At 43.4% G+C, this 22,310-nt stretch overlaps 2 protein-coding genes across 7 annotated transcripts in view; one reads left to right on the forward strand and one right to left on the reverse strand.

The window, feature by feature from the left end:
- The window catches only part of LOC121279633 (uncharacterized protein KIAA0895-like), a 94,486-nt gene extending 90,725 nt beyond the window's left edge, over window positions 1–3,761 (forward strand). For all 3 annotated transcript variants that reach the window (XM_041190823.1, XM_041190824.1, XM_041190825.1), the window contains exon 7: window positions 904–3,761. In XM_041190823.1, coding sequence (XP_041046757.1) covers window positions 904–1,068 — 165 coding nt within the window. In that variant the 3' untranslated portion in view covers window positions 1,069–3,761. The remainder of the gene's footprint in view (window positions 1–903) is intronic.
- A 1,244-nt stretch (window positions 3,762–5,005) lies between these two features.
- Window positions 5,006–22,310, reverse strand: part of LOC121279642 (endonuclease/exonuclease/phosphatase family domain-containing protein 1-like) — a 43,306-nt gene continuing 26,001 nt past the window's right edge. For 2 of the 4 annotated variants that reach the window (XM_041190839.1, XM_041190840.1), the window contains exons 4-8: window positions 20,271–20,381; window positions 17,145–17,279; window positions 13,127–13,247; window positions 9,830–10,024; window positions 5,006–8,323 (exon numbers count right to left, since the gene is read on the reverse strand). In XM_041190839.1, coding sequence (XP_041046773.1) covers window positions 8,208–8,323; window positions 9,830–10,024; window positions 13,127–13,247; window positions 17,145–17,279; window positions 20,271–20,381 — 678 coding nt within the window. In that variant the 3' untranslated portion in view covers window positions 5,006–8,207. Of the gene's footprint in view, window positions 8,324–9,829; window positions 10,025–13,126; window positions 13,248–17,144; window positions 17,280–20,270; window positions 20,382–22,310 lie in introns of those variants that run through there. The other 2 variants (XM_041190838.1, XM_041190842.1) reach the window with 2 other exon arrangements.

The raw sequence follows: 22,310 nt of genomic DNA on the forward strand, positions 1-22,310 counted from the left end.
TTAAGTGTACAACCACATGGTATATAGGGTATAATGTGGGGAATTATGAGATTATTTACTTTGCCAGTAAGAATTAAAAGCAGAATATTTTTAAAAACACATGAAACTTGTGAATGTTGAAGTTCAGAGAGACCTGGGTGTAGTCGTACAAGGAACACGAAAAGTTATTATGCAGGTGCAGCAAGCAATTAGAAAGGCAAATAGTATGTTGGCCTTTAATGTAAGGGGATTGGAGTACAAGAATAAGGAAGTCTTGCTACAATTGTACAGGGTTTTGGTGAGACCACATCGGGAGTACTGTGCAGAGTTTTGGTTTCCATATCGAAGTAAAGATACACTTGCCTTGGAGGCAGTAGAGCACAGGTTCATTAGCTTTGTTCCTGGGATCAGAGGGTTGTCATATGATGAAAGGCTAAGTAAATTGGCCCTAAACTCTAGTTTAAAAGAATGAGAAGTGATCTTATTAAAACAAACAAAATTCTGAGGGTCCTCAACAGGGTAGGCACTGAGAGATTGTTACCCCCAGCCAAGGAATCAAAAATACAGGGGCACAGTCTCAGAATAAGAGGCTGATCATTTAGGACTGAGATGAGGAGAAATTTCTTCAAAGGATGGTGAATCTTTGGAATCTGGAACCAAAGGGTGGTGGATGTTCCATCACTGGATATATTTAAGGCTGAGATAAACACCCCTAAGTCCTTAAATTCTGTTCCTAAATCTCCCTGCTTGTCTCTCCTCCCAGTGTGTGGTTTGGTGCCAATTTTTTTCTGTTAATACTTCTGTGAAGCACTTGGGACACTTTACTACATCAGCGTGCTAAATCAATGCCAGTGATCTTGCTCTTTACTTTATCTGTCACTCTGGCGGTTCAATAATATTTTCTCCCTCCCCACCTTGTTCCAGGTGTCATTCGAAGATGTAGAGCATTTGAAGAAATGTGCCATTCTGCAAAACACACGCATCCCACACTTCATGAGAGATCAGGCCCGCTACCTGGAGCAGTTGCACCACATCACTGCGGTTAATGGACTGACAGACGAGGAGCTGCTGAGGCTTATCCCCAAGTAGATTGTGCCAGAGATGGAGGGGTCTGGGATAGCTGCTTCATTGCAGTGAAACACACACACATGAACACAAAAGGCACAGTGGCCTTAAATTTTTCTGGCGATGCATTTGAGCATCGATGGACATTTGTATGAAAAATTGGGAATTGTTTCTATGGAAGCTAAGGCCTGGCGCTGCAGCTTCGCTGTCTGACCTCTGTCCTGTGTGCCATGTATTTCCTATTTAAACTTGTATTTATTGTTTGCAAAGGTGCTGCTTTTTAAAAAAATATTTTAACTTGTTGGAAAAGGGAGGCATCAGGGGAAGAGTGAAACAAAAAATGTAAACATTTCTGTCAGCGTTGTCCATGTGCATTATATCTGTGATTGTGACAGAGCTTTGCTCGGACTGAGTAAAGGCATGATGTTGGTAGAGTCATAACAGATGGTAAGAGGCCATTTGGCCCATCAAGTCCATGCTGGCATTCTGTAGAGCAAGTTTGTCTTCTGCCAGAGCCATTGTGTCTTTAAGTCAGTTCTGTACCTGTAGTTTTGAAAACACTTCAGGTGCAAATGAAATTTAAAAATAGGAACAGAAAAAGCTGGAGATCACTTAGGTAATGACGTGAACAGTGAGGTGGATTGTAGGAGACAGACAGACTGGTGAAATGAGCAGACGTATGACAGGTGTAATTTGACGCAGAGAAGTATGAAGTGGTAAATTCTAGTCAGAAGAATAAGAAGGGACAATTTTAACTAAATAACACACTTTTAAAGGACAGAGAGAACTGGGGATGTGTTTACATAAATCTTTGAAGATTGTAGGACAAGTTGAGAAGGCTATTAAAAAGCATGCTGGATCCTTGCCTTTTTAAATAGGGGAATAGAGTACAAAAGCAAGGAAGTTATGCTAATCTTTGTATAAAATACCAGTGTTCAAATCTGGGCAGCACACTTTTGGAAGGATATCATGCACTTAAAAAAGGATGCAGAAGAGATTTGCAAGAATGGTACTAGGGATGATGGATTCAGCTATGTTCTCCATAAAGCAAAGAAGCTTAAGAGGAGGCCTGGTAGAGGTGTTCAAAATCACAAAGCATTTTGATTGGGTAAATAAGGAGAAACTGCATTTCCAGTGGCAGAATGGTCAATTAACCAGAGGCAGCATGAAGAAATGTTGAGTTGTTGTGATCTGGAACACACTACTTGAAAAGATGATGGAAGCAGGTTCAATGGTATCATTCAAATGATAATTGTATAGATACTTGAAGGGGCAAAAATTGTACAGCGCTATGGGAAAAGAGCAGGGGAGTGATGTTTATTGGGCAGTTCTACTAAAGTGCCAGCATAGGGATGAGGGGATGAATGGCCTCCTTCCGTGTCACATCATTCTATGAATGTGATGTTTTGAAAGTCCAAAACTGGGGCAGGGCCAGACTAGGATCATAGTCAGAGTTTTACTGATTGTTGATGGAATCGAACTGAAGATCATTAGCAGCGTTATAATGAAGGCCTCCATATCTTAACATAAAGAAGTAACTGGGGATAAAAATGGTTGTTTTAAAATTAAGGCTTCTGTTGCGCAGTTTCAATTAAACATTTCTGGGTGTACGGCTTAAGAATGCTGAGTCCAGAACTGGATGGGTGACAACTGCAAAGGTCACTGATGCTGACAAGCATTGTAATGAAGCCATCTGAGCCTCCCTCTTTACTGATATGATCATAGTAGAGGTTTCAGGATTGGGCGTGAATGTACCTTTTGGGACATGCATGCATAGATCCCCGCATTTGGTCTATACCCCCTGGTTTATACCATTCAAAACCAGGGACAGTGTTTGCCTTGGGGGCCCCCACCCATCCCTGTGCGATGGGTTCCATATGTGGACTGGATCCGCATACAGGGACCCCTAACTGTGAAAAATCATGGGTTGCATGGCCCTAACACACACCCTCACCTGACCAATGATGTGAAGATCCACACAGGCCACTGAAGTGTTAGGCCAAAATCTGAGCCTGTCTGTATTGACCAGAGACCATCTGTTGGTTGTGTGGGAGCGGATCCACACAGGGCTTCCGTCTAATTGCCTGGCCAATTGCTGCCCCTACTAAACATGGATGTTGGACGATGTGCCGCGGCCCTGCGATTGGTTCTGATACCTCGTACAGAGGGAGGGTAAAGTGACTCCTTTAAGTATGGGCTTCACAGAGGGTCGCCAAACCTCCAGGGTTAGTCTTGCAGTCTCCAGGAATTGAAGGTTAAACTCCAGGACACTGATGCAAACAACTTTAGGAGAAAAATCACTGTCATTAAAAGAATTGTGTGGTGTTCTTTTCATTTTCTTTTGAACATTTTAATCCATTAGGCTATAGAACTATGGAAAATTTGGGGAAGTAAAGGCTGTTTTATTGGGCGGGGTGGTTGGAGTTGGGAGGCCATGTGATGAAACCTCCAACAATACATCCAAACAGAGCTGACAGTCATAGGTTCACAGGCAATGAAACCCTACACCTTTTATTAGGCATTTCCAGGCAGCCGGATAAGGAGAATGTACTTAATACAGTGGGAGAGTAAAATTCAATATCACAATGAAAGAATATTCTCCAAGTTTTGATGCCAACTTTATCTGCAACATTGAAACAAACAGAAATGACTGAAATTTTTTAGGTGATGTCTGGAGTTCTGTATTGTGTAATGTTTAATAAACTTGAATTGACTGAGAGGCCCAGTGACATGTCCCTTTATTTGTGATGTCATATATTAAAAACAAGACACCAATTGTGGTTCCAAAAGTTAAAAGTTGAATAGTGATTGTACTTAAAAAACATAATTTCATTTGCCGTTATTTAAAAAGCGAACAATTATTATATATTCTAAATTGTGTTAAACTTTTGGGACTCAGTACTCCAGTAGAATAGTGTGCTGCCCTTTCATAAGAACATAAGAAATAGGAGCATGAGTAGGCCATTGAGCCCTTCCAGCCCACTCCGCCATTCAGTGAGATCATGGCTGATCTACTTCAACACTATTTTCCTGCACTAACCCTGTATCTCTTGATGTTTTTCACAGAATCACAGTGCAGAAGAGGCCCTTCAGCCCATCGAGTCTGCACCGACACGAGAAAAACCTGACCTACCTACCTAATCCCATTTACCAGCAATTGACCCATAGCCTTGAATGTTATGACTGCCAAGTGCTCATCCAGGTACTTTTTAAAGGATGTGAGGCAACCCACCTCCATCACCCTCCCAAGCAGCACATTCCAGACTGTCAGCACCCTCTGGGAAAAAAAAGATTTTCCTTACATCCCCCCTAAACCTCCTGCCCCTCATCTTGAACCTAGGTCCCCTAGTGACTGACCCTTCAACTAAGGGGAACAGCTGATCCCTATCCATCCTGTCCATGCCCCTCATAATCTTGCACACCTCGATCAGGTTGCCCCTCAGTCTTCTCTGCTCCAACGAAAACAACCCAAATCTATCCAACCTCACTTCATAACTTAAATGTTTCATCCCAGGCAACATCCTGGTGAATATCCTCTGCACCCCCTCCAGTGCAATCACATCCTTCCTATAATGTGGCGACCAGAACTGCACACACTACTCCAGCTGTGGCCTCGCCAAGGCTCTATACAACTCCCACATGATCTCCCTACTTTTGTAATCTATGCCTTGATTGATAAAGGCATGTGTCCCATATGCCTTTTTCACCACCCCACTAACATGCCCCTCCCTTAATATGTAGAATTCTAAGGATTTTAGTCTTGAACATACTTAATGACTGAACCTCCACAGCCCTCTGGTGCAGAGAATTCCAAAGATTCAGCACCTTCTGAATGTAGAAATTCCTCATCTCAGTCCTAAATAGCTTGCTCCTTATTCTGAGAATGTCCCCCCTAGTATTAGACCCTCCCCTATTCCCCAGCAGGGGGACATTCACCTCGGGGACCTGGATATGAAAGGTTTCCTTCATCTGAAATGAGTTTTCTACAGGCTCCACCCAGGGAGCATGAGTTAGAGGCACTAAATTGTCCATAAATTGCTAGCCCACTTTCAGAAGGGGCCACAAGGCCAGTCATTGTGGGGAATGCCACACTGCTGAAATAGTGGGGTTACCCTGAGGTTAGGGTTCGAACCTATAGCTGGGAAAGATGGGGTTTTATTTGATATGTAAGTCCTAGGCCCCTATTTCATCTAGGTGTGCTTCCTGTTGACACCTTGAGGAGAAAATAAGAAAGAACAGCAGAAAATAGAATACAGATAATTTGTTAATTTTTAATTCCAATTTTTAAAAGAGTCAATGTAGATTCCTGGTTACTGCTGTGATTCTGTGGACATTTTCTTGTAAATATGGCAGCTTACTTTCACCTATCCCTCATACAGCAGTGAGGATACAAAATATAGTCAGTTATCTCAAAGAGTCTCCAAGATCTGTGTCAGAACAATCTTTCATTATTGATATCTTGAGGTAGGGCTTCCTGTTATGATTTCAATTCCTGGAGAGGGAGAATGGGCACAACACAATGTTGCTGATGCTAGTGATTCTCAAGAGAATCCTAGCACAGTGGCCGAGCAGGATGCTAGAGATTGCAAGGGTAGGTTCTGCTTTGGTGCTACCTCAATATTCCCAAGTGTCCAATACAGATCCCATGACATTAATTGAACAGGAGAATTCTCCCTGGTTTGCCGGCCAACATTTATCTCTGAACGGACATCACTAATAACAGATGATCTGCTCATTTATCATGATGTTCCTTGTGGGAACTTGCTGTGAGCAAATTAATTGGCATGGGCTCCTACATTACATCAGTGGCTACACTTTTTAAAGCACTTTATTGGTTGTAAAACACTCTGGCATGTCCCAGGGACATGAAAGGCACTATATAAATCCTAAACATCATTTTCCTCATCCGTTTCTGTCCTTTTGAGCACACCGCCATTATTCCAGATGCTTACTGCACCAGAAATCCCTTTGAAAAATGCAAGTGTTGGAAAACTAAGAATGTATCAGAAATTGCTGGGAACTAATTGATGACGAAAACAAGCAACAAGTTTGGCAGAGGTGATGTTTTAAGCAGTAACAAGAGAATTAATTAATTTAGAAAACTGTCGAGTTTTGTGGTGATTTTAATCCCAGCACAGGCGAGAGAAACAGAAGCAATAAATAACAGAACAAACTGTCACACAACAAACACGGTTTTTAAACAAGTGCACAACTTTTGAATAACTTAGAAAATATGATAGGTGCAAATGAGTTATATTAAGTTAATAATTGAATAGACTTTTTAATCTGTGATCAGATAGTGCAAGAGTTTAGTTTTCATTCTGTGAGATAGTGGAATGCTCATTGTATGGTTTTGACTTTTATTTTTCTTTTCTCACCCCATTTCCTGCCTCCTCCCTAACCTCCACCTTCCTTGAGGATGTTGCGTTCTTGCTTGGACACAATTTGATGGAAGACAACCAGAGACCATTACCCTCCACCGGCTAGACATTCTTAGTTATTGAACTGGAGGGGCTGGAAATCACAGCTGTGTCCTCAGCCAATGGCTGTAGTTGTGCTTCCAGCTACAGTTGTGGATTTATGGTGAACATTAGGAACCCTGGCCAATAGGTACCCCATTCCCCTCTACTAAACTGTGTGATCAACATTTTAAGTAGTCTGTCAGTCTCACTGAGGCTGTGTTGACATCTCTGCACCCATATAAAAAGGTGTTGAGCCTAACCCCAGTGGCTCAATCCATAAATACACTGCTCAGGAGGGCATGAACAATGTAAACTAGGCTGCAATCATGGTTCACACTGGGACAGTCTGGAGTTTGTTGATCTTAGTCAGCACAGGCGTTGGATTCTACTGTTCATCCTAGTACCCTTGGACTATCAGACAGAGTTCCTGATCCTGGTCATTCTCCAGCAACCTCTGGAGGATGTTAAGTGAGGCTTTGATGTCTACAGGCTCCATCCATCCCAAACACACCTTCATAGTCAGGCTCGCTGATGGTGAATGACCATTTGAGTTGGGTACCAGAGAGCTGCCAATGTTTGTGATCCAGTGACACAGCATGAGACAGTGTTTTCACTGGAGAAGAGGGAAAAATAAATATTCCATTTAGTCAAAGAATCTGAAGAATTAAACGTGCACTTCCTTCAAAAAAAGGCACTGGGCTAATCATTTTTTGAACAGGGAGGAGGAAAAGCCAGAAAATTGTGTCAACACAAAATAAAAGCAAAACACGCAGCTGCTAGAAATCTGAAATAAAAACAGAAAATGCTGGAATTAATCAGCAGATCAGGCAGCATCTATGGAGAAAAAAACAGTCAATGTTTTGGGTCAGTGATGACGCTTGAAGGGTGTTGTTGAACACCACTTGGAGGAAGCACTGAGGGCAGCAAGGACACAGAATGCACTCTGGGCTATGCTATTTTGTTTCCGTTTTTCTTTGATAAAGAACTGATGACATTGTTAAAAATAGGAATGGCTGACAAGATTGGACGAATCTGCACCACATTCTGGAATGTCAATTGGAAAGCCTATTGTCATCCGTTAAATTCAGTAACCTATAGTAACCTCTGAGATAGGAAGAACCAGGGCTGTGATTCCACACCTGGTATCCAAGGGCTGATGAGATCCTATCGGATCACTCAGCATTCCTGCCCAGGAACCTAAAAGCAACAAGTGGAATCCAAGCTAAAAATAAAATACTGCGGATGCTGGAAATCTGAAACAAAAACAGAATCTCAGCAGGTCTGGCAGCATCTGAGGAAAGAGAAGAACAGTTAATATTTCAAGTCCATACGACTCTTCAGAACAAGTAGAATCCAGGTCTGATCCAATTTGAGGCTCTCACGATGTGATCTAGTCAGCCTCCAACTAGATTTCAGCCAGATAATGATACATGCTTCAAATTCAATATCTTCCATATCCAGAGAGATGCGATGATCTTGGGTTATACATGGCTCTCGAGTTTTACTGTAAATAAAGGTCTTCTGCTAGTGTCTGAATTTGAAGGTTCACCTGGTCTAGTTATTCAGTGAATGACCCTGCACCATTGTTGAATTAGCTTCTTGGATTAGGAACAGACTAAACAACAAACAGTTTTAAATAGTCATGGTGGCCCATTTTCTCTGTCATTCTTAAAGCAGATTCAGTGCAGAACAGTTTTGTTTCTAATCAATGAAGAACTCCATCCAAACTGGGCAGTGGTGTGATACCATTCCTCCCCATGTCCAACCGTCAGGAATCCAGGGGCTGCTGAGACCTTGTCGAACCACTCCCCATCTCCCTGTAAAGAACAGAATCAAAGGAGAAGAGGAGTCTTTAACAGGCTGTGAGGGTCGGGGAAGCTGACACGTTCAAGGGCGGCCTCACAAAGGCTAATGCCAAGTTTACAATAAGATGGATTTTAATTCAAATGACTTTCATGAATCAAATATTTCTTGGCTTAACAACACTAATTGCCTTTGTGCACTGAAGCTTATAGAACAAGAAAGTTATAGGTTGAACTTTTTGGACTCTAAAGGGGCAATAGTTGTTGTATCTCACACTCTTTCCTTGAAGAAAGTTGTGAAATAGCAGAAGGATTTCCAGGCTGTTTACAGCCTGACAAGCTGTTAAGCGAATGCTCCTTCCATGGCCACAACCACCTTTACACCAGTTAAGAGGATGATTAGTCCTATATAATGGGAAGGTGTTGAGGGCTTCTACAACCCATACAAATCAGCCTGGTTGGGCTGGAGGTGTGAGTGGAAGGGTGGGTGGTGGGTACAGAGGGCACCCACATCTACCAGACGTGAGCCTCCTACTGTATGTTAATTCAGAATTCTGAGCCAGAGATTTAGGGCTGGATTTTTAAATGGGGCAGGATCGGGGTCAGAGGTGGCTGGGCGCACAATTTGGCGCTACTGATCTCTGTGCCAGAAAGTGACAGAAAGACAATTTAATCCAATTATTGTAAATTAAGGGGCCTACTAAGGCCCTGCTCCTGCGCTGACTGGAATTTCCAGTTGGCATTGCGGGTAGCCTGTGTTGGCCTGGACATGGTGGACTCAGGGTGGGAGTGAAGGAGGAAGCACGAAAGGTCAAGCAAGGGACCTCTCCCCACTGCACCCCCACCCTCAGCCCAGCCCCACAACAGCTCCTGGAAAACAACTGCGGCTGCTCAGCATTCTCTGCAGGTATTGTTCCTCCAGGATCATGGCCAGGCAGCTGTGGCATTTTCAAAAATCAAAATAAACTTATCTCCACTTGTCCCTCACCATCTCCATGTTCACAGCATCAGCTCCCACTTCCCTGACTGGACGACAAGCCCGCTCCCTGGCCTTTAATTGGTTGGACCTTCAAAGATTGCAGTGGGAATACCTAAAGCATGCCGTGCAGAATTGGGACCTTAGCCTCAATTTCCAGTTCCTGACCCCTATTTGACAATCCATCCTCTGGTATGTGGTCTCCGCTCACCAGGACAATCCTGAGTACGGTTCAAACCCTCTGTGCCTTCCTGTTCAGCGGCGGATATGCTGCCACATCACCAAAGGCATGTCCAGGACAACAATGAGGACATATAATAGGTTTGTGGGGCCTGGGATGGAGATGGGGAAATGACTGGGATTCTTGCACCTGAACAACCAAAAATTGGAAGGCCATGATACAAATGGCATCATCGTGTCACCAAATACGTTAACTTGAGGCATGTTCACTGTCTGTATAATATCTCATCAGATACAGATACTTTAAGATTTGGTGGCAAATGTTATTTGCTCCTTCTAAGGAAGGGGTAGTGATATTTTCCTACCTGTGTAAGCAGTCTGAAGCTGCTGGTTCCACCAGATGTTGTCCTGAGTGACGTCACCATTCTTGTTCTTGCAGCTGATGTTAGTGAATATGTCACAGGGCACACAATGTTCAAAGTGGTTTTCTCTCAATATATTGAACTCAATGGCATCAGGCTGCAAACCAAAGTGCCCCAAAATGATAAGCTGCTTCTGGTCTGAAAGACAGGACAAAGGAGGATCTCCCTCAGCTCAGCAATTTAATCTGATCAGCAGAATCAGTCAAAGCTTAATTTTATGCATTCTCTATTTCAATCTTCTCATAGCATCATAAAACGTTGAAGGAGACCATTCAGCCCATTGTGACTGATTTCTTTGAGAGAGCTATCTGATGGGTCCCTCACCCCAACTCTGCGCATTTTTCCTCTTCAAGTATTTATCCAATTTCCTTTTGGAAGTTGCTGTTGAATCTGCTTCCAACATCCCTTCTGACAGTGCATTCCAGAGCTTGCTGGTTAATAAAGAAATTCTGCTCATGTCCCCTTCGCCACCACCCCCCCCCCCACCCCTCACCTGGTTCTTTTGTTAATTATCTTAAATTTTCAACTTTTTGTTTTGTAAAGTATGCTGTCGTGGACTCCCCATTCCCTAGAGCAGTGGGTTCAAGGCTGGTTCTAGATTCAGCACAATGGTGAGAATGAGTGAGCTTTAAAACAGCCAATCTATTCATAACTGTCCGTTCTCCACCCTGTACCAATAGTTAAAATAAACTCCCTTCCCTTGACAGGCTAAGTGACAGCCGCACCCCAGCAGAAACTGAGAGTGACAAACTTGGCTAATCCTTCTCTCTCTAGCTTGGGGATACTGAGGCCAATTATGAAATCCTTGTTGGTCTGAGAGCAGTTAGCTCAGAGGAGACTGGGGTTCAACCTGGAATCATCCTGGTCTGTATGGATGAGGGTCACACTGAGTGGTGGATAGACACAAAGCCATTGAAACAGTTACACAGATGACAATCCTCTGATGTTGTCAGGAACTGGAGTGAGGGCTTGGAGGCTGCAAGAGGTAAAATTTTGCAAGGCTACCACCATCATACTTTGCTGGCAGCCCATCACAACCCTTGATGTAACAGTGAAAATGGACATTTTCAGCCGTTTACACAGTTTGTCCAGAGATTCTGCCAATCTCCCATAGGAAGGACAATAGAACAGTTGAAGGTACCCTGTTAACTTTGGCTGATGCCTGTTACACTGCTCCTGGGAAACGTTGGGGAGGACAGTGTTGAGTAATGGGGGAATGCTGGTGTCCTGATACCTCTCTACAGGCAAGTGAGCAACATGGGTCCTCACTGGGCCACTGCCCTAGCCTCTGGAGGCAAAAAGCAGTGCAGACTGCCTATAAACTGAATAGAAGGAAATAAGAGTTAATTTACTTTTCAGTGAATGTCTTTCAACTCTAAACAGCCATATTGCAGTGAGGATGTTGTTTGCAATCTCCTTTTTCACCACCTATGCCTCTCACATCTAAGCTTTGAAATTTGCCAGCGTAATGTCCCCTCTTCTGCTTCTGTTTTAGTTGTGTCGGTATCACAGATTAATATTCATATTCCATCAACAGTTATATGGGTAGCGCTAGTTAATCCAGGCATGGCCTGCTGAGATGGTCATCCTGATAATAAAAACTTTTAAAATGGAAGTAATTTAAAGATGAGTCTTAAAGATTGCAAGTGCTGGGCCTGTATCCAATTCCTTTGGCAGCATGTTCCATTGTGGGATTGTTCTTGAAGAGAAAGATTGTAGATCTTGGAAACAAATGGGGCAGAATTTTTCAGTTGGCGGGCAGGCTCAGCGGGAGCTGGCGATTGTGGAGCTGATTGCTGTCAGCGATCGGCTGTGCACCGCCATTTTATGTGGGCGGGCCAATTAAGGCCCGCTCAGCGTAAGACGCGAGGAGTAGCGCTCAGTGCTACCTGTGCGGGCAGGGGGAGAGGGGAGAGTCGGGGCCAGTGCTTCTTTGCTCATGCACGCGAAAGGGTGCTTCAATCTCCCTGAGGCACAGAGCTGCCTCAGGGAGATTAAAGGGCTAATAAAATGATTAAATATAAGGTTTATAAATTTATTTAAACATGTCTCCTCATGTGACTGTGTCACATGAGATGGGATTTTTTTTTATGGAAATTTTTTTATTTATAAAAGCTTTAGGAAACCTCATCCCGCTCGTAGATGAGGTTTCCTAAAAAACGTGAAGACCGCTTGGCCTTTTCACCTATCCGCCAACCTTAAGGTTGGACAGGCAGTGTTAATAATTACCTTAATTAGATCCTTAATGGCCTTAATATACCCCTTACATATCGGTGGGTGCGCAGCCGACTCCGGCATGCGCCTGCTGAACAAAACATCGCAACTCAGCACGATGAAGTTGGGACGCACGACCGACATCATCGCGCGTCATTTTACAAGTCGGCGTGTCAGGCCCGCCCCCGTATGCCAACTGAAAAATACTACCCATGGTCTTTGTAGTTTGTGTGGAAGGCTACCTCGTGTTTTGTCATTGCCGGAGGACACCAGATACTTGCTTCTGTCAGTTCCCATCAGTCTGTTCGCTATTTTATAGAACATGGTCCGTCTATCTTCTCCCTCTTTTGTTGTAGTGATTCCAAATCTTTGGTCAAGGATGTGACACTGGTGTATTTCCCATACTGATCCATGCAGAATTGTACAGCATGTCTTTGGATTGCTTCAATCTCTCACCATATAAAGATCCCACACATAAAGTTGTAAATTCCAGAATTGGGCAAACAATCTGTGCAATCCAATCCTCTAGCCCTGGCCCCCCCATGCATCTTCATCTTCCGCGCTGGTGTGAGATTCTTTTTCATATTTCATATGTGCTTTCTCCCTAAATCCCTCCATTATTCTGTGCATATTTGTGTCTTTTTTTTTCACTCTTTCTATTGCTCTCTTTTTCACTCTTTCTGTCTTCTCTCCACCTTTAAAATCCTCACATCCATCTCTTCCCAACCCCTTTTAACTCTCTCATTCAGGCTCAGCTCAGTATCTGGCGCTTTCTTTTTCCACAGCACACCTCAGTACATTTCCATCTGTTAAGGGAGCTATGTGGATGCAAGGTCCTGTTGGGGCTTCAGCCCTGCCTACTCCTGCATTAACAGGCCTCTTAAGCACTGAACTGCACCACTCACCAGCCTTGTCACAACCACTCCCTTTCCACACGACCTGGTGAGTTTGGTGTGTCTTGTTTTTTTACCCCCCATCATGTTTTGATGAAACCAATAACCATTTTAACAGAATGTAACAGAATACCTGCGAGGTGTGTTCGGAGCATGTCCATTTGCAAGCTTTTGTGTGCGATACTGGACACAACTGCAGAATCTTGTTTGGCCTTTAGGTGGACATTGATGAGGTTGAGTGGGAGCACACCCATCTGCACAAGTCAGAAGTGGGACAAAGACAGAAAGAAAGTTCCTGTTAATCTTTCAGAACCTTAGCCTTGGCAAACACATGATGTAGCTTTATCCTAGAGAGAACAGCAAAGGCTCCAATGTTCCACTGGCAGTTACCTGGACGGCTATGCTGCAATCACATCCAGGGCTTCCCATGAGACCAGCCTACTGGAGCATGCACATGCCAGGGTAAATGGGAGCATGGGGCAGGTTGGCACAAATACCACTTTGAGAGACCACCTACCCCATGCCAATGGAAATGCAGTCGCCAGCTTGCCCATGGTGGTATGTTGCTGGAATGGTGCGTTGCCTGAACCTTACTCACCCTGCCAGTAACCTGCCCTAGAGCAAGGGATCTGATCCAGGATTAAATGTTCATTCGCTTTTGTGACCCAGACCACTGGTGAGGGATGCAGCCCACCATTGTGCCCCACATTTATCTTTGTGGAGGCCTATATGCCTCACCTTTCTTGGCATACCAGTGACAACTACCTCACCAGGTCTCGGTTGAGGCCTGTGAGTGGAAATTCTGGCTCAGGAGGTCCTCACCTCATTCTGCCAATTGCCTTATATGGAGCACACAGAGGCTCTGTCCCAATATGGTCATCAGCATATGGAGCAACGGCATAACCAGGTTTGTACCATTTCTGAGGGGAGTTTTCTGAAGTTGCAATGGAACATTGGCAGAACACTGACCAATTTCAAGGCCACATAGTTTGCCTCCTATTCTAGGCCAGTCGCACTGTGTGAGGTTGGAGAGCTAGATGTGCTTCCTTGAAATTTGATCGAAAGGACACTACATGACAATCAACATTGGGTTTGTAGAAAGCAGGATATGGTTACAGGACAGTAATCTTATACATTGAAATGAACAAAGTTTGAGCTGCTTATATTGCCTGTCCCCTCAGATCAGTTTATCACCATCCAGCAATCACCCCCCTCACCCCCACCATCACCCCCACACCCCCCTCCCCGGCCATCGCACCACACCTTAGCCAAGATCCTTCCATGAGATGCACCTTCCATTCTCTTGGTCCCCTTCCCAGATAACCCCCTCCTCATTGTTACCCTTGCTGGTCCCTATGCATTTGCCTTACACCAGACATATCCTCTTTGTAGTCACCAGCCCAGTTTTGATCTGTACATCCTCTCCTAATATTGTCCCACCTCTAACCTCCCTTTGTTCCCAACGTTTCTTGAACATGTCATTGTCTCCTTGTTATGTGCCCAATTCTCCCAAAACTTCCTGCTTAAATCCCTTCAACCCTGTTACCAAACCTGGTCAAAATCATGAGCATCCAGTGAGACTGTGACTGGGATGCATTGACCTTACTTTGCCCTCCTTTATGTCTCATGACCATGTCATGTTCCTCCATCAGAAAGTATTTTTCTCATACACAGGATAGTGGAATCATGGAATTCTCTGCCCACCCCCACCCCCGCCCTCAAAATAAAACACTGCAGATTCTGAGCCAATTAAAATGTTCAAGGGTGAGATGGAAGGTTATTTTTGAATAAGGGTGTCAAGGGATCTGGAGCAAAATGGAAAATGGAATTGAGGTACGGATCAACCATGATCAAATTGAATGGAACAGGCAACAGGGACTGAAGGCCTATCTTGCTATGATTCTACTTTGATAGGTGAGAGAATGGAGTGTGGGGTCAGCTTTGGATTGCTTTCCAATAAGACTGAATAGCTCCTCTTGTGCTGTAGGCTTGAATTGCTTTATGGATCTTGTTTTATAACAAATTGTCTGCAGTATTTGCCACCATAACAAATGGCACTAGACTCTAAGATAAGTGATTATGCGTGATGTGCCTTCAGATGTTTCTGAGACATGTAATATGATACAATATAAATTTTAGCCTTTCAATGTTTCTCCTTTTCAATTAATTTGCCCTAAATTCCAGTAGGTGACAGCATCCAATGACACAATTCTATAGGAGTGAGCAGACATGGACAATTGTGTATTTGGTTTCTGGATGGATATCTGTAGTGCATTGTTGATGTGTGATGATCTTTATTTTGCCAGGCTATTATGCCAAGTTTCTAATCCTTCAGTGTAGACATCAAAGAACTTCATGGTATCTATTGTAAAAAGTAACAGATGCCATGGACGAATTTTATTATTGGACTGGATTTTAATGGTATCCCCGACATAGAAACTGTCCCAACGTGAATATAGAGGAGGGAAGAAAATAAACAGGGACCAATATCAAACCATAATGGGAGAGTTAAGGGAGTGGTTGAGTGATGAGTTTAGATTAGGTTCTCACAGGTGGAGAAAGAAGTGGTGGTGTTGGATGGGGATGTGGGACAGAGTTCCAGACAGTTGGGCTGAGGTGGCTGAAGGCCCTCTACAAGCAGGGAGAATACAGGCAAGGCCATAGTCCAGAGACTGAAGGGTGTGACAGGTTGCAGAGGAGGATGGGGAAAGGCCATGAATGAATTGGAAGATGAAAATGAGGATTTTAAATTCAATATGCTAGGAAGTCAGTGTTGTTTGGTGAGGAGGGTGAGGTGGACTCATAAGATCATAAAAAATAGGAGCACGAATAGGCCATTTGGCCCATCAAGCCTGTTCTGCCATTCGGTAAGATCGTGGCTGATCCGACTGTGGCCTTAACTCCACTTGCCTTCCTGCTCCCCACAACCCTTGATTCCCTTGCCCCTCAAAAAATCTGCCTAACTTCACCTCAAATATACTCAATGGCAGAGTCTTCACTGCTCTCTGTGGAAAAGAATTCCGAAATCTAACGACATCTTGAGAAGAAATGCCTTCTCATCTCCATCCTAAATGGGAGACCCCTTATTTTAAAACTGTGCCCCTTAGTTCTGTTCTTATAGTTTTATTTATTCATTTTTTATCCCTAGACTTTTTTTTATCCCTAGAGGCCCTCAATATAAGATAGCCACCTAGAAATCTAATAGAGAATTGGGAAGAAACTCCTTTACTCAGAGAATGGTGAGAATGAGGAACCTGCTATCACAGGGAGCGGTTGAGGCTTCTGGTATTGATGCATTTAAGTAGAAGCTAGATAAGCATATGAGGGAGATAATATTAGAGGGTTATGCTGATGGGGTTATTCGAGGAAGGGTGGGAGAAGGAGCATAAAGACCTGCATGAAATGTTTGGGCTGAATGGCCTGATATGTGCTGTATTTTCTTTGTAATTCTTTGTAAGCAGCCTTGGTGATAGGCTGTAAGGGTTGAAATTTAGCTTTCTGTTCTGATTCTGAGCTAAGGTTGAAAATGTCCTAACTGAGCCACAGGAGGTATAGAACCAAGGTCAAAGGAGCTGCTATAGAACAGAGGAAACATATCTCATCTTCCCTTAACATTTGCGAAGGTACTACAAACAGAAACATGATGGGTGACCAATTAATCGGTTTATGGTGGTGCTACTTGATGAAGGAGTGTTGGCCAGAACACAGGGTGAGCTCCCAACTCCTCTTCATGTGGTCCATTCACCTGAATCACCAGAACAGGGCCCCAGTTTCATGGGATCAACCAAAGGAAAGCACTTGTATCAGAGCTGCAATAAGTGTGACAGCTTGGACTGTGTGTCTGAAGCGGGACTTGAAATGACAGTCAGCTGAACTAAGTTGACACTGTCCAGAGGGTAGAAGGAAGGAAGGAAAGGGTGAGCAGTAAGGGATAAATAAGACACACATAGATCCTCAGAAAGCTGTCAAAATATAGGCCTTGTTTTTCTGCACCAGCCCCTATCCTCTGGTCTTGTGATGATCTAGGGTGGACAAGATAGGGAGATTGCTCAGGGAGACTCTATGCTACACCCTCCCTTCCCCATTCCTTGATGTACAATTTGACAGAAATGGCCTTAAAAAGCAGCCAAGCCTTTTCAGCCATATCTTACCTTGAAACGCCCTAGCAAAGGCTGACTATATGGCTGGTGTCCATTGTCCTGCTCTAACAGCTTCTCTAGGTTGACGGCCCGGTCCAGCTTGAGGCCTGAGTTAGTGTCCCAAAGGAAAGCCACCCGTTCTACATCCTGTGGGAAGTTTGGGAACATAAATGAAACGTTCGCGCTTTCCTTTAAAAGAAAAATATCAAAATGAATTGTACTCAGGTGGCATTGCACAAAGTAGGGCTCAGAGATCTGGGGTGTAGTTAGAAACTTAGACTCAGTAATTGTATTGCACGCTACTTTGGAATTATTATTTAGGAGTTGGATTTGCATAAGTTCTGTGTGGAGACTTTCCCAGATTAAAATCCACGTTTCCTTTTACATGGAAAAAAAAATAGTCAGTCAGCAGCACAGGAAGAGGCTGATAATGAGAGGCCTCATCTAAATTTATTAAATACTAAATAAAAAGAAAGATTTACATTTGTATAGTGTCTTGCACAACCACAGGATATGCCATAGTACTTTACAGCCAATGATGTACTTTAGAAGTTTAATCACCATTGTAATGGAGGATACACAGCAGTCAAGTTGCACACAGGTCCATTGTCCTGTCCTTTCCTCATGCACTTCTACATTTTTATTTTTCAAATAATTTATCTGCTTCTCATTCCAAAAAAAAAGGTCTCTTCCAGCTTGTGTTTCTGGAAGAGTCCTGGGAGAGCAGATATATATCTTCAAGGTTTCTGCTGATTCACACTGAAGTTAAGGTAGGATATCAAGAGAACCGTAGAAATTCTGTCCCACAAACTGCAAGTGATATGACCAAGTTGTTGATTGAGGGATAAACATTGGCCAAGACACTAGGGGTAACTCCCTTGCTCTCCTTCAAAATAGTGTCATTAGATTGTTTTTTGACCAACTGAGAGGGCATACAGGGCCTTGATTTGATAGCTTATCTGAAAGACAGCACTCCCTCAGTACTGCACTGAAGTGTCAGCTTTGATTTTTTTGTGATCAAGTCTTGGAGTAAAATTAGATAAGGTAAACCTGTTATATTGCAAAAGGCCAGGTGGTGCAGGATAGAACAGGAGCCAATCTTTTATAAGCATTTATTTACAGAGATAGACATTACAAACATGTACCTCCTGACCTGACAACCACCGTTTCAGTCTGTTCCTACCTACAGGGGTATAACTGAAGCCCCAAGTAATACCCACCACCTGCATAAAATTAAAGATAATTAATATGCAATTAACAAAACCTATTACATCAAATTAAGATAGCAAAGTAAGATCAGGCATACCTAAATGGAGATTAGAATCGTGGAGGTAAAAGCTCAAAAGGAAGATACATACATTTTGCTTTCAGACAGTGTTCACCTTTATTCTGCTATTAACACTTATTTTGAGCAAGCTTTGTGTCTTTAATACTATCATTACCACCCCCGTATTCCATGACATCCTTGTCATTTTATTTTCCCCGCTTTCTAACTTATCCTGACCTTCACTTTTGCTCCACCTGCTCCTCTCCTACTATATCAACAGTGCAAATTCCTACTTCTCTTTTGTTCCAAAAAAGAGTCATATTGGACTCGAAACATTAACTCTGTTTCTCTTTCCACAGATGCTGCCAGGCCTGATGAGTATTTCCAGCATTTTCTGTCTTTATATTATAAATGTTCTTTCTTTCATTCAGCTTATCCTAACTATGTCAATAATTTGCTAGAGTAATCTAAAACTACTCTCACCACTCTTTTCTTCCACTGTAGTCCTTTATCTTCCTCCGTTTCAACTGTGTACCTACTCTTTCGTTAAATGATGCAATGATCTCTGTGGCAAAGCATTTCATGCACCATCAACCCTTAAACCAACTGAGCTAAGCTGCTATGAGGAAGCGTGGAGGAAGGAAAAGTGCAACCAGAAAGCGACAAACATGGAAGTTTCTCCTTGCCTCTCTTCACTCGCTCAGCAACTGTTTTAAAGCAATGATCACTTGTCATAGCCTCCCCACCAGAGGAAATAATCTATCCTCTTGTGCTTTGTGTTTGGGACATTGAATCTGATTTGTATTTCTTGAGTAAACAGTCATTGAGCGAGAAATTTGCACAAAGTACCCAAAAATATTGGATTGTTAACAGAATCATAGAACTTTACCATACAGAAAGACAGCCTTTAACCCATCATTCCTATTCCAGCTCTCTGAAAGCGACATTCACTTGGGTCCATTGTTCTCCTCTTTCCTCATGCACTTTTACATTTTCATTTTTCAAATAATTTATCTGCTTCCCTTTCCAAAACAAAACATTCCAGTCTGTATTTCCACTCCTGTTTCTAGTAGAACATTCCATCTCTCAACAACTCAAAACAATTTTCAGAGCAGCTCTTTCACTTTCCAACTGTAACTTTGGTTGAAGATTAGTGAGCCCTGGGGGAGCAGGTATATATCTTCTGAGTTTCTGCTGATCCACACTGAGGTGAAGGTAGAAAATCAAAAGAATCATAGAAATTCTGTCCCAGTATTATAAGTCCAGATGAACCAATGTGTTACACAGGCTTACTATCACCTCTTTGGCCTTTGTTCTCTACAACTCCTGTTTATAAAACCAAGGATCCCAAGTGACATTTTTTTGCATCTATTATCTACTTGTCCCAAATGTAACCAATATTTTGGCTTTTACAGTGTTTAAAAGTTATATGATTTCAGGATAAAACCAATTAAGTCTTCCATTTCTATAATAAATGCTGACCTAGCCAGCGATGCCCGCATCCCATAAACAAATAAAATAGTGTCACTGATTGCTGTTGAATCAGAGATTATGGTCTATCCCCCCATGGCTTTGCCCCATCTCATCCCTCTTAATATCTCTGCACTCCTCAATTCTGGCCTCTGTCAAGCTCTGGAATTTCCTCCGTAAAATTCTCCACTTCTCCCTTCTCCATTAAAAGCTACCTCTTCAATGGAGCTTTTGGTCACCAATTCTAATACTTACTTGTGAGGCTCGGTGTGAATGTTTGTCTGTTAATGCTCCTGTGAAATGCCTTGAGATGTTCTGCTATGTTAAAGGCACTGTATATGTTGCTATTTGTTTAAAGTGGGATTGATAATTTATGTAAATTATTTTCCTTGCGAATTTACCTGTTTTCCTTGTCCTAGTGAGGTATCTAACACAACATACTTCCACCTGCCACGGTCCCCTTTCCATTCTTGCACTGTAACAATTGTGGGTTTCTCAAGCTCCAGGCATATCTGGGGAAATGAAGCATTGGAGCAGGTTAGTAATGTGATGGTGCTTACCTGACACCCTCTACTGGTGGAGGTGTTAAAGGGCACAGTAACCTGATGGGTAAGTGAAGAAGAAAGACTTTTATTTCTGGGACTTCTTGTCAAATCTGTGGTAAGCATTTCAAAACGCTTCACATACGATTCATTTCAAGCACAGTCACTGTTATACTGTCAAGTACAACCCATTATTTTGCCCACAGTGGGTTCCCATAAACAGCAGGGAAATGAATGACCCTTTGAATCTCCTTTAGGCAGTGCTTTAGGTGCTAGTATAGGTGGTTTAAGGGATGAATACGGGTTAATTCAGTGGGAGAACCCACTGCTCAAATCAAATCAGCTAACATACACCCAAGAGACCAGGTAAGCCCTTGGTTTAACTTTAATCCAAGAATGGGATCTCCAGCACAGTGATTGTCAGTCATGGTGCAGAGTGTTAGCCCAGGTTAAATACTCAAAACTGTCCAATATGGAAGCAAGTACGCTATCAACTGAGCCAAACTTCCAGGTACTTCCAAATCCTTCCTGTCCAATCATCAACAAGCACTGACCCACAAAACCCCTCCTGCGCAAATACCGCTGGGTACTGACCCACCAAATCCCTTCTGCCCAATCATCGCTGGGTACTGACCCACCAAATCCCTTCTGTCAAAACATCGCTGGGTACTGACCCACCAAATCCCTTCTGCCCAATCATTGCTGGGTACTGACCCACCAAATCCCTCCTGTCCAATCGCCGCCGGGTACTGACTCACTAAATCCCTTCTGCCCAATCATCACTGGGTACTGACCCACCAAATCCTTCCATTTTTTATTCATTTACGGGATGTGGGCATCACTGCTTCAGCCAGCATTTATTGCCCATCTCTAATTGGCTTCAAGAAGGTGGGGGTGAGCTGCCTCTTGAATCACTTCAGTCCATGTGGTGTAGGTACACCCACAGTTCCGAGGGCAAGAGAGTTCCACAATTTTGACTCAGCAATATCCTTCTAAATCAAGATGGTGTGTGGCTTGGAGGGGAACTTGCAGGTGGTCGTGTTCCTTTGCACTTGCTGCCCTTGTCCTTCTAGGTGGTAGAAGCCATGAATTTGGAAAGTGCTGTTGGAGGAGCCTTGGCAAGCTGCTGCACTGCATCTTGTAGATGGTACACACTGCTGCCACTGTACTCAGGTGGACAGAGCAAATGTTTAAGTTGGTGGATGGGGTGCCAATCAAGCAGGCTGCTTTGCCCTGAATGGTGTCAAGCTTCCTGAGTTATATTGAAGCTGCACTCATCCAGACTCCTGACTTGTGTCTTGTAGATGGTGGACAGGGTTTGGGAAGCCATGAGGTGAATTACTCGCTGCAGGATTCCCAATCTCTGACCTATTCCTGGAGTCACAGTATTTATATGGCTGGTCCAGTTCAATTTCTGGTCAATGGTAACCCCAGGATGTTGATAGGGGGTTTCAGTGACAATTATGCTGTTGAATGTCGAAGGGGGTTGGTTAGATTCTCTCTTGTTGGAGATGTTCATTGCCTGGCACTTGTGTGGCGTGAATGTTACTTTTCACTTATCAGCCCAAGCCTGAAAGTTGTTCAGGTCTTGCTGCACATGGACACGGACGGCTTCAACATGTGAGGAGTTGCGAATGGTACTGAGCACTACATAATCATCAGCGAACATTCCAAGTTCTTATCTCATGATGGAGGGAAGGCCATTGATGAAGCAGCTGAAAATGACTGGGCAGAGGTCACCACACTGAGGAACTCCTGCAGGGATGTCCAGCCTACCATCGACAGGTATTGAACCACCAAATCCCTCCTGTCCAATCAATGACGGGTACTAATCCACCAAATCCCTCCAGTCCAATCAGTGACGGGTACTAATACACCAAATCCCTCCAGTCCAATCAG

The sequence above is a fragment of the Carcharodon carcharias genome, chromosome 7, assembly GCF_017639515.1.
Source record: "Carcharodon carcharias isolate sCarCar2 chromosome 7, sCarCar2.pri, whole genome shotgun sequence".
Lineage (NCBI taxonomy): Eukaryota > Metazoa > Chordata > Chondrichthyes > Lamniformes > Lamnidae > Carcharodon > Carcharodon carcharias.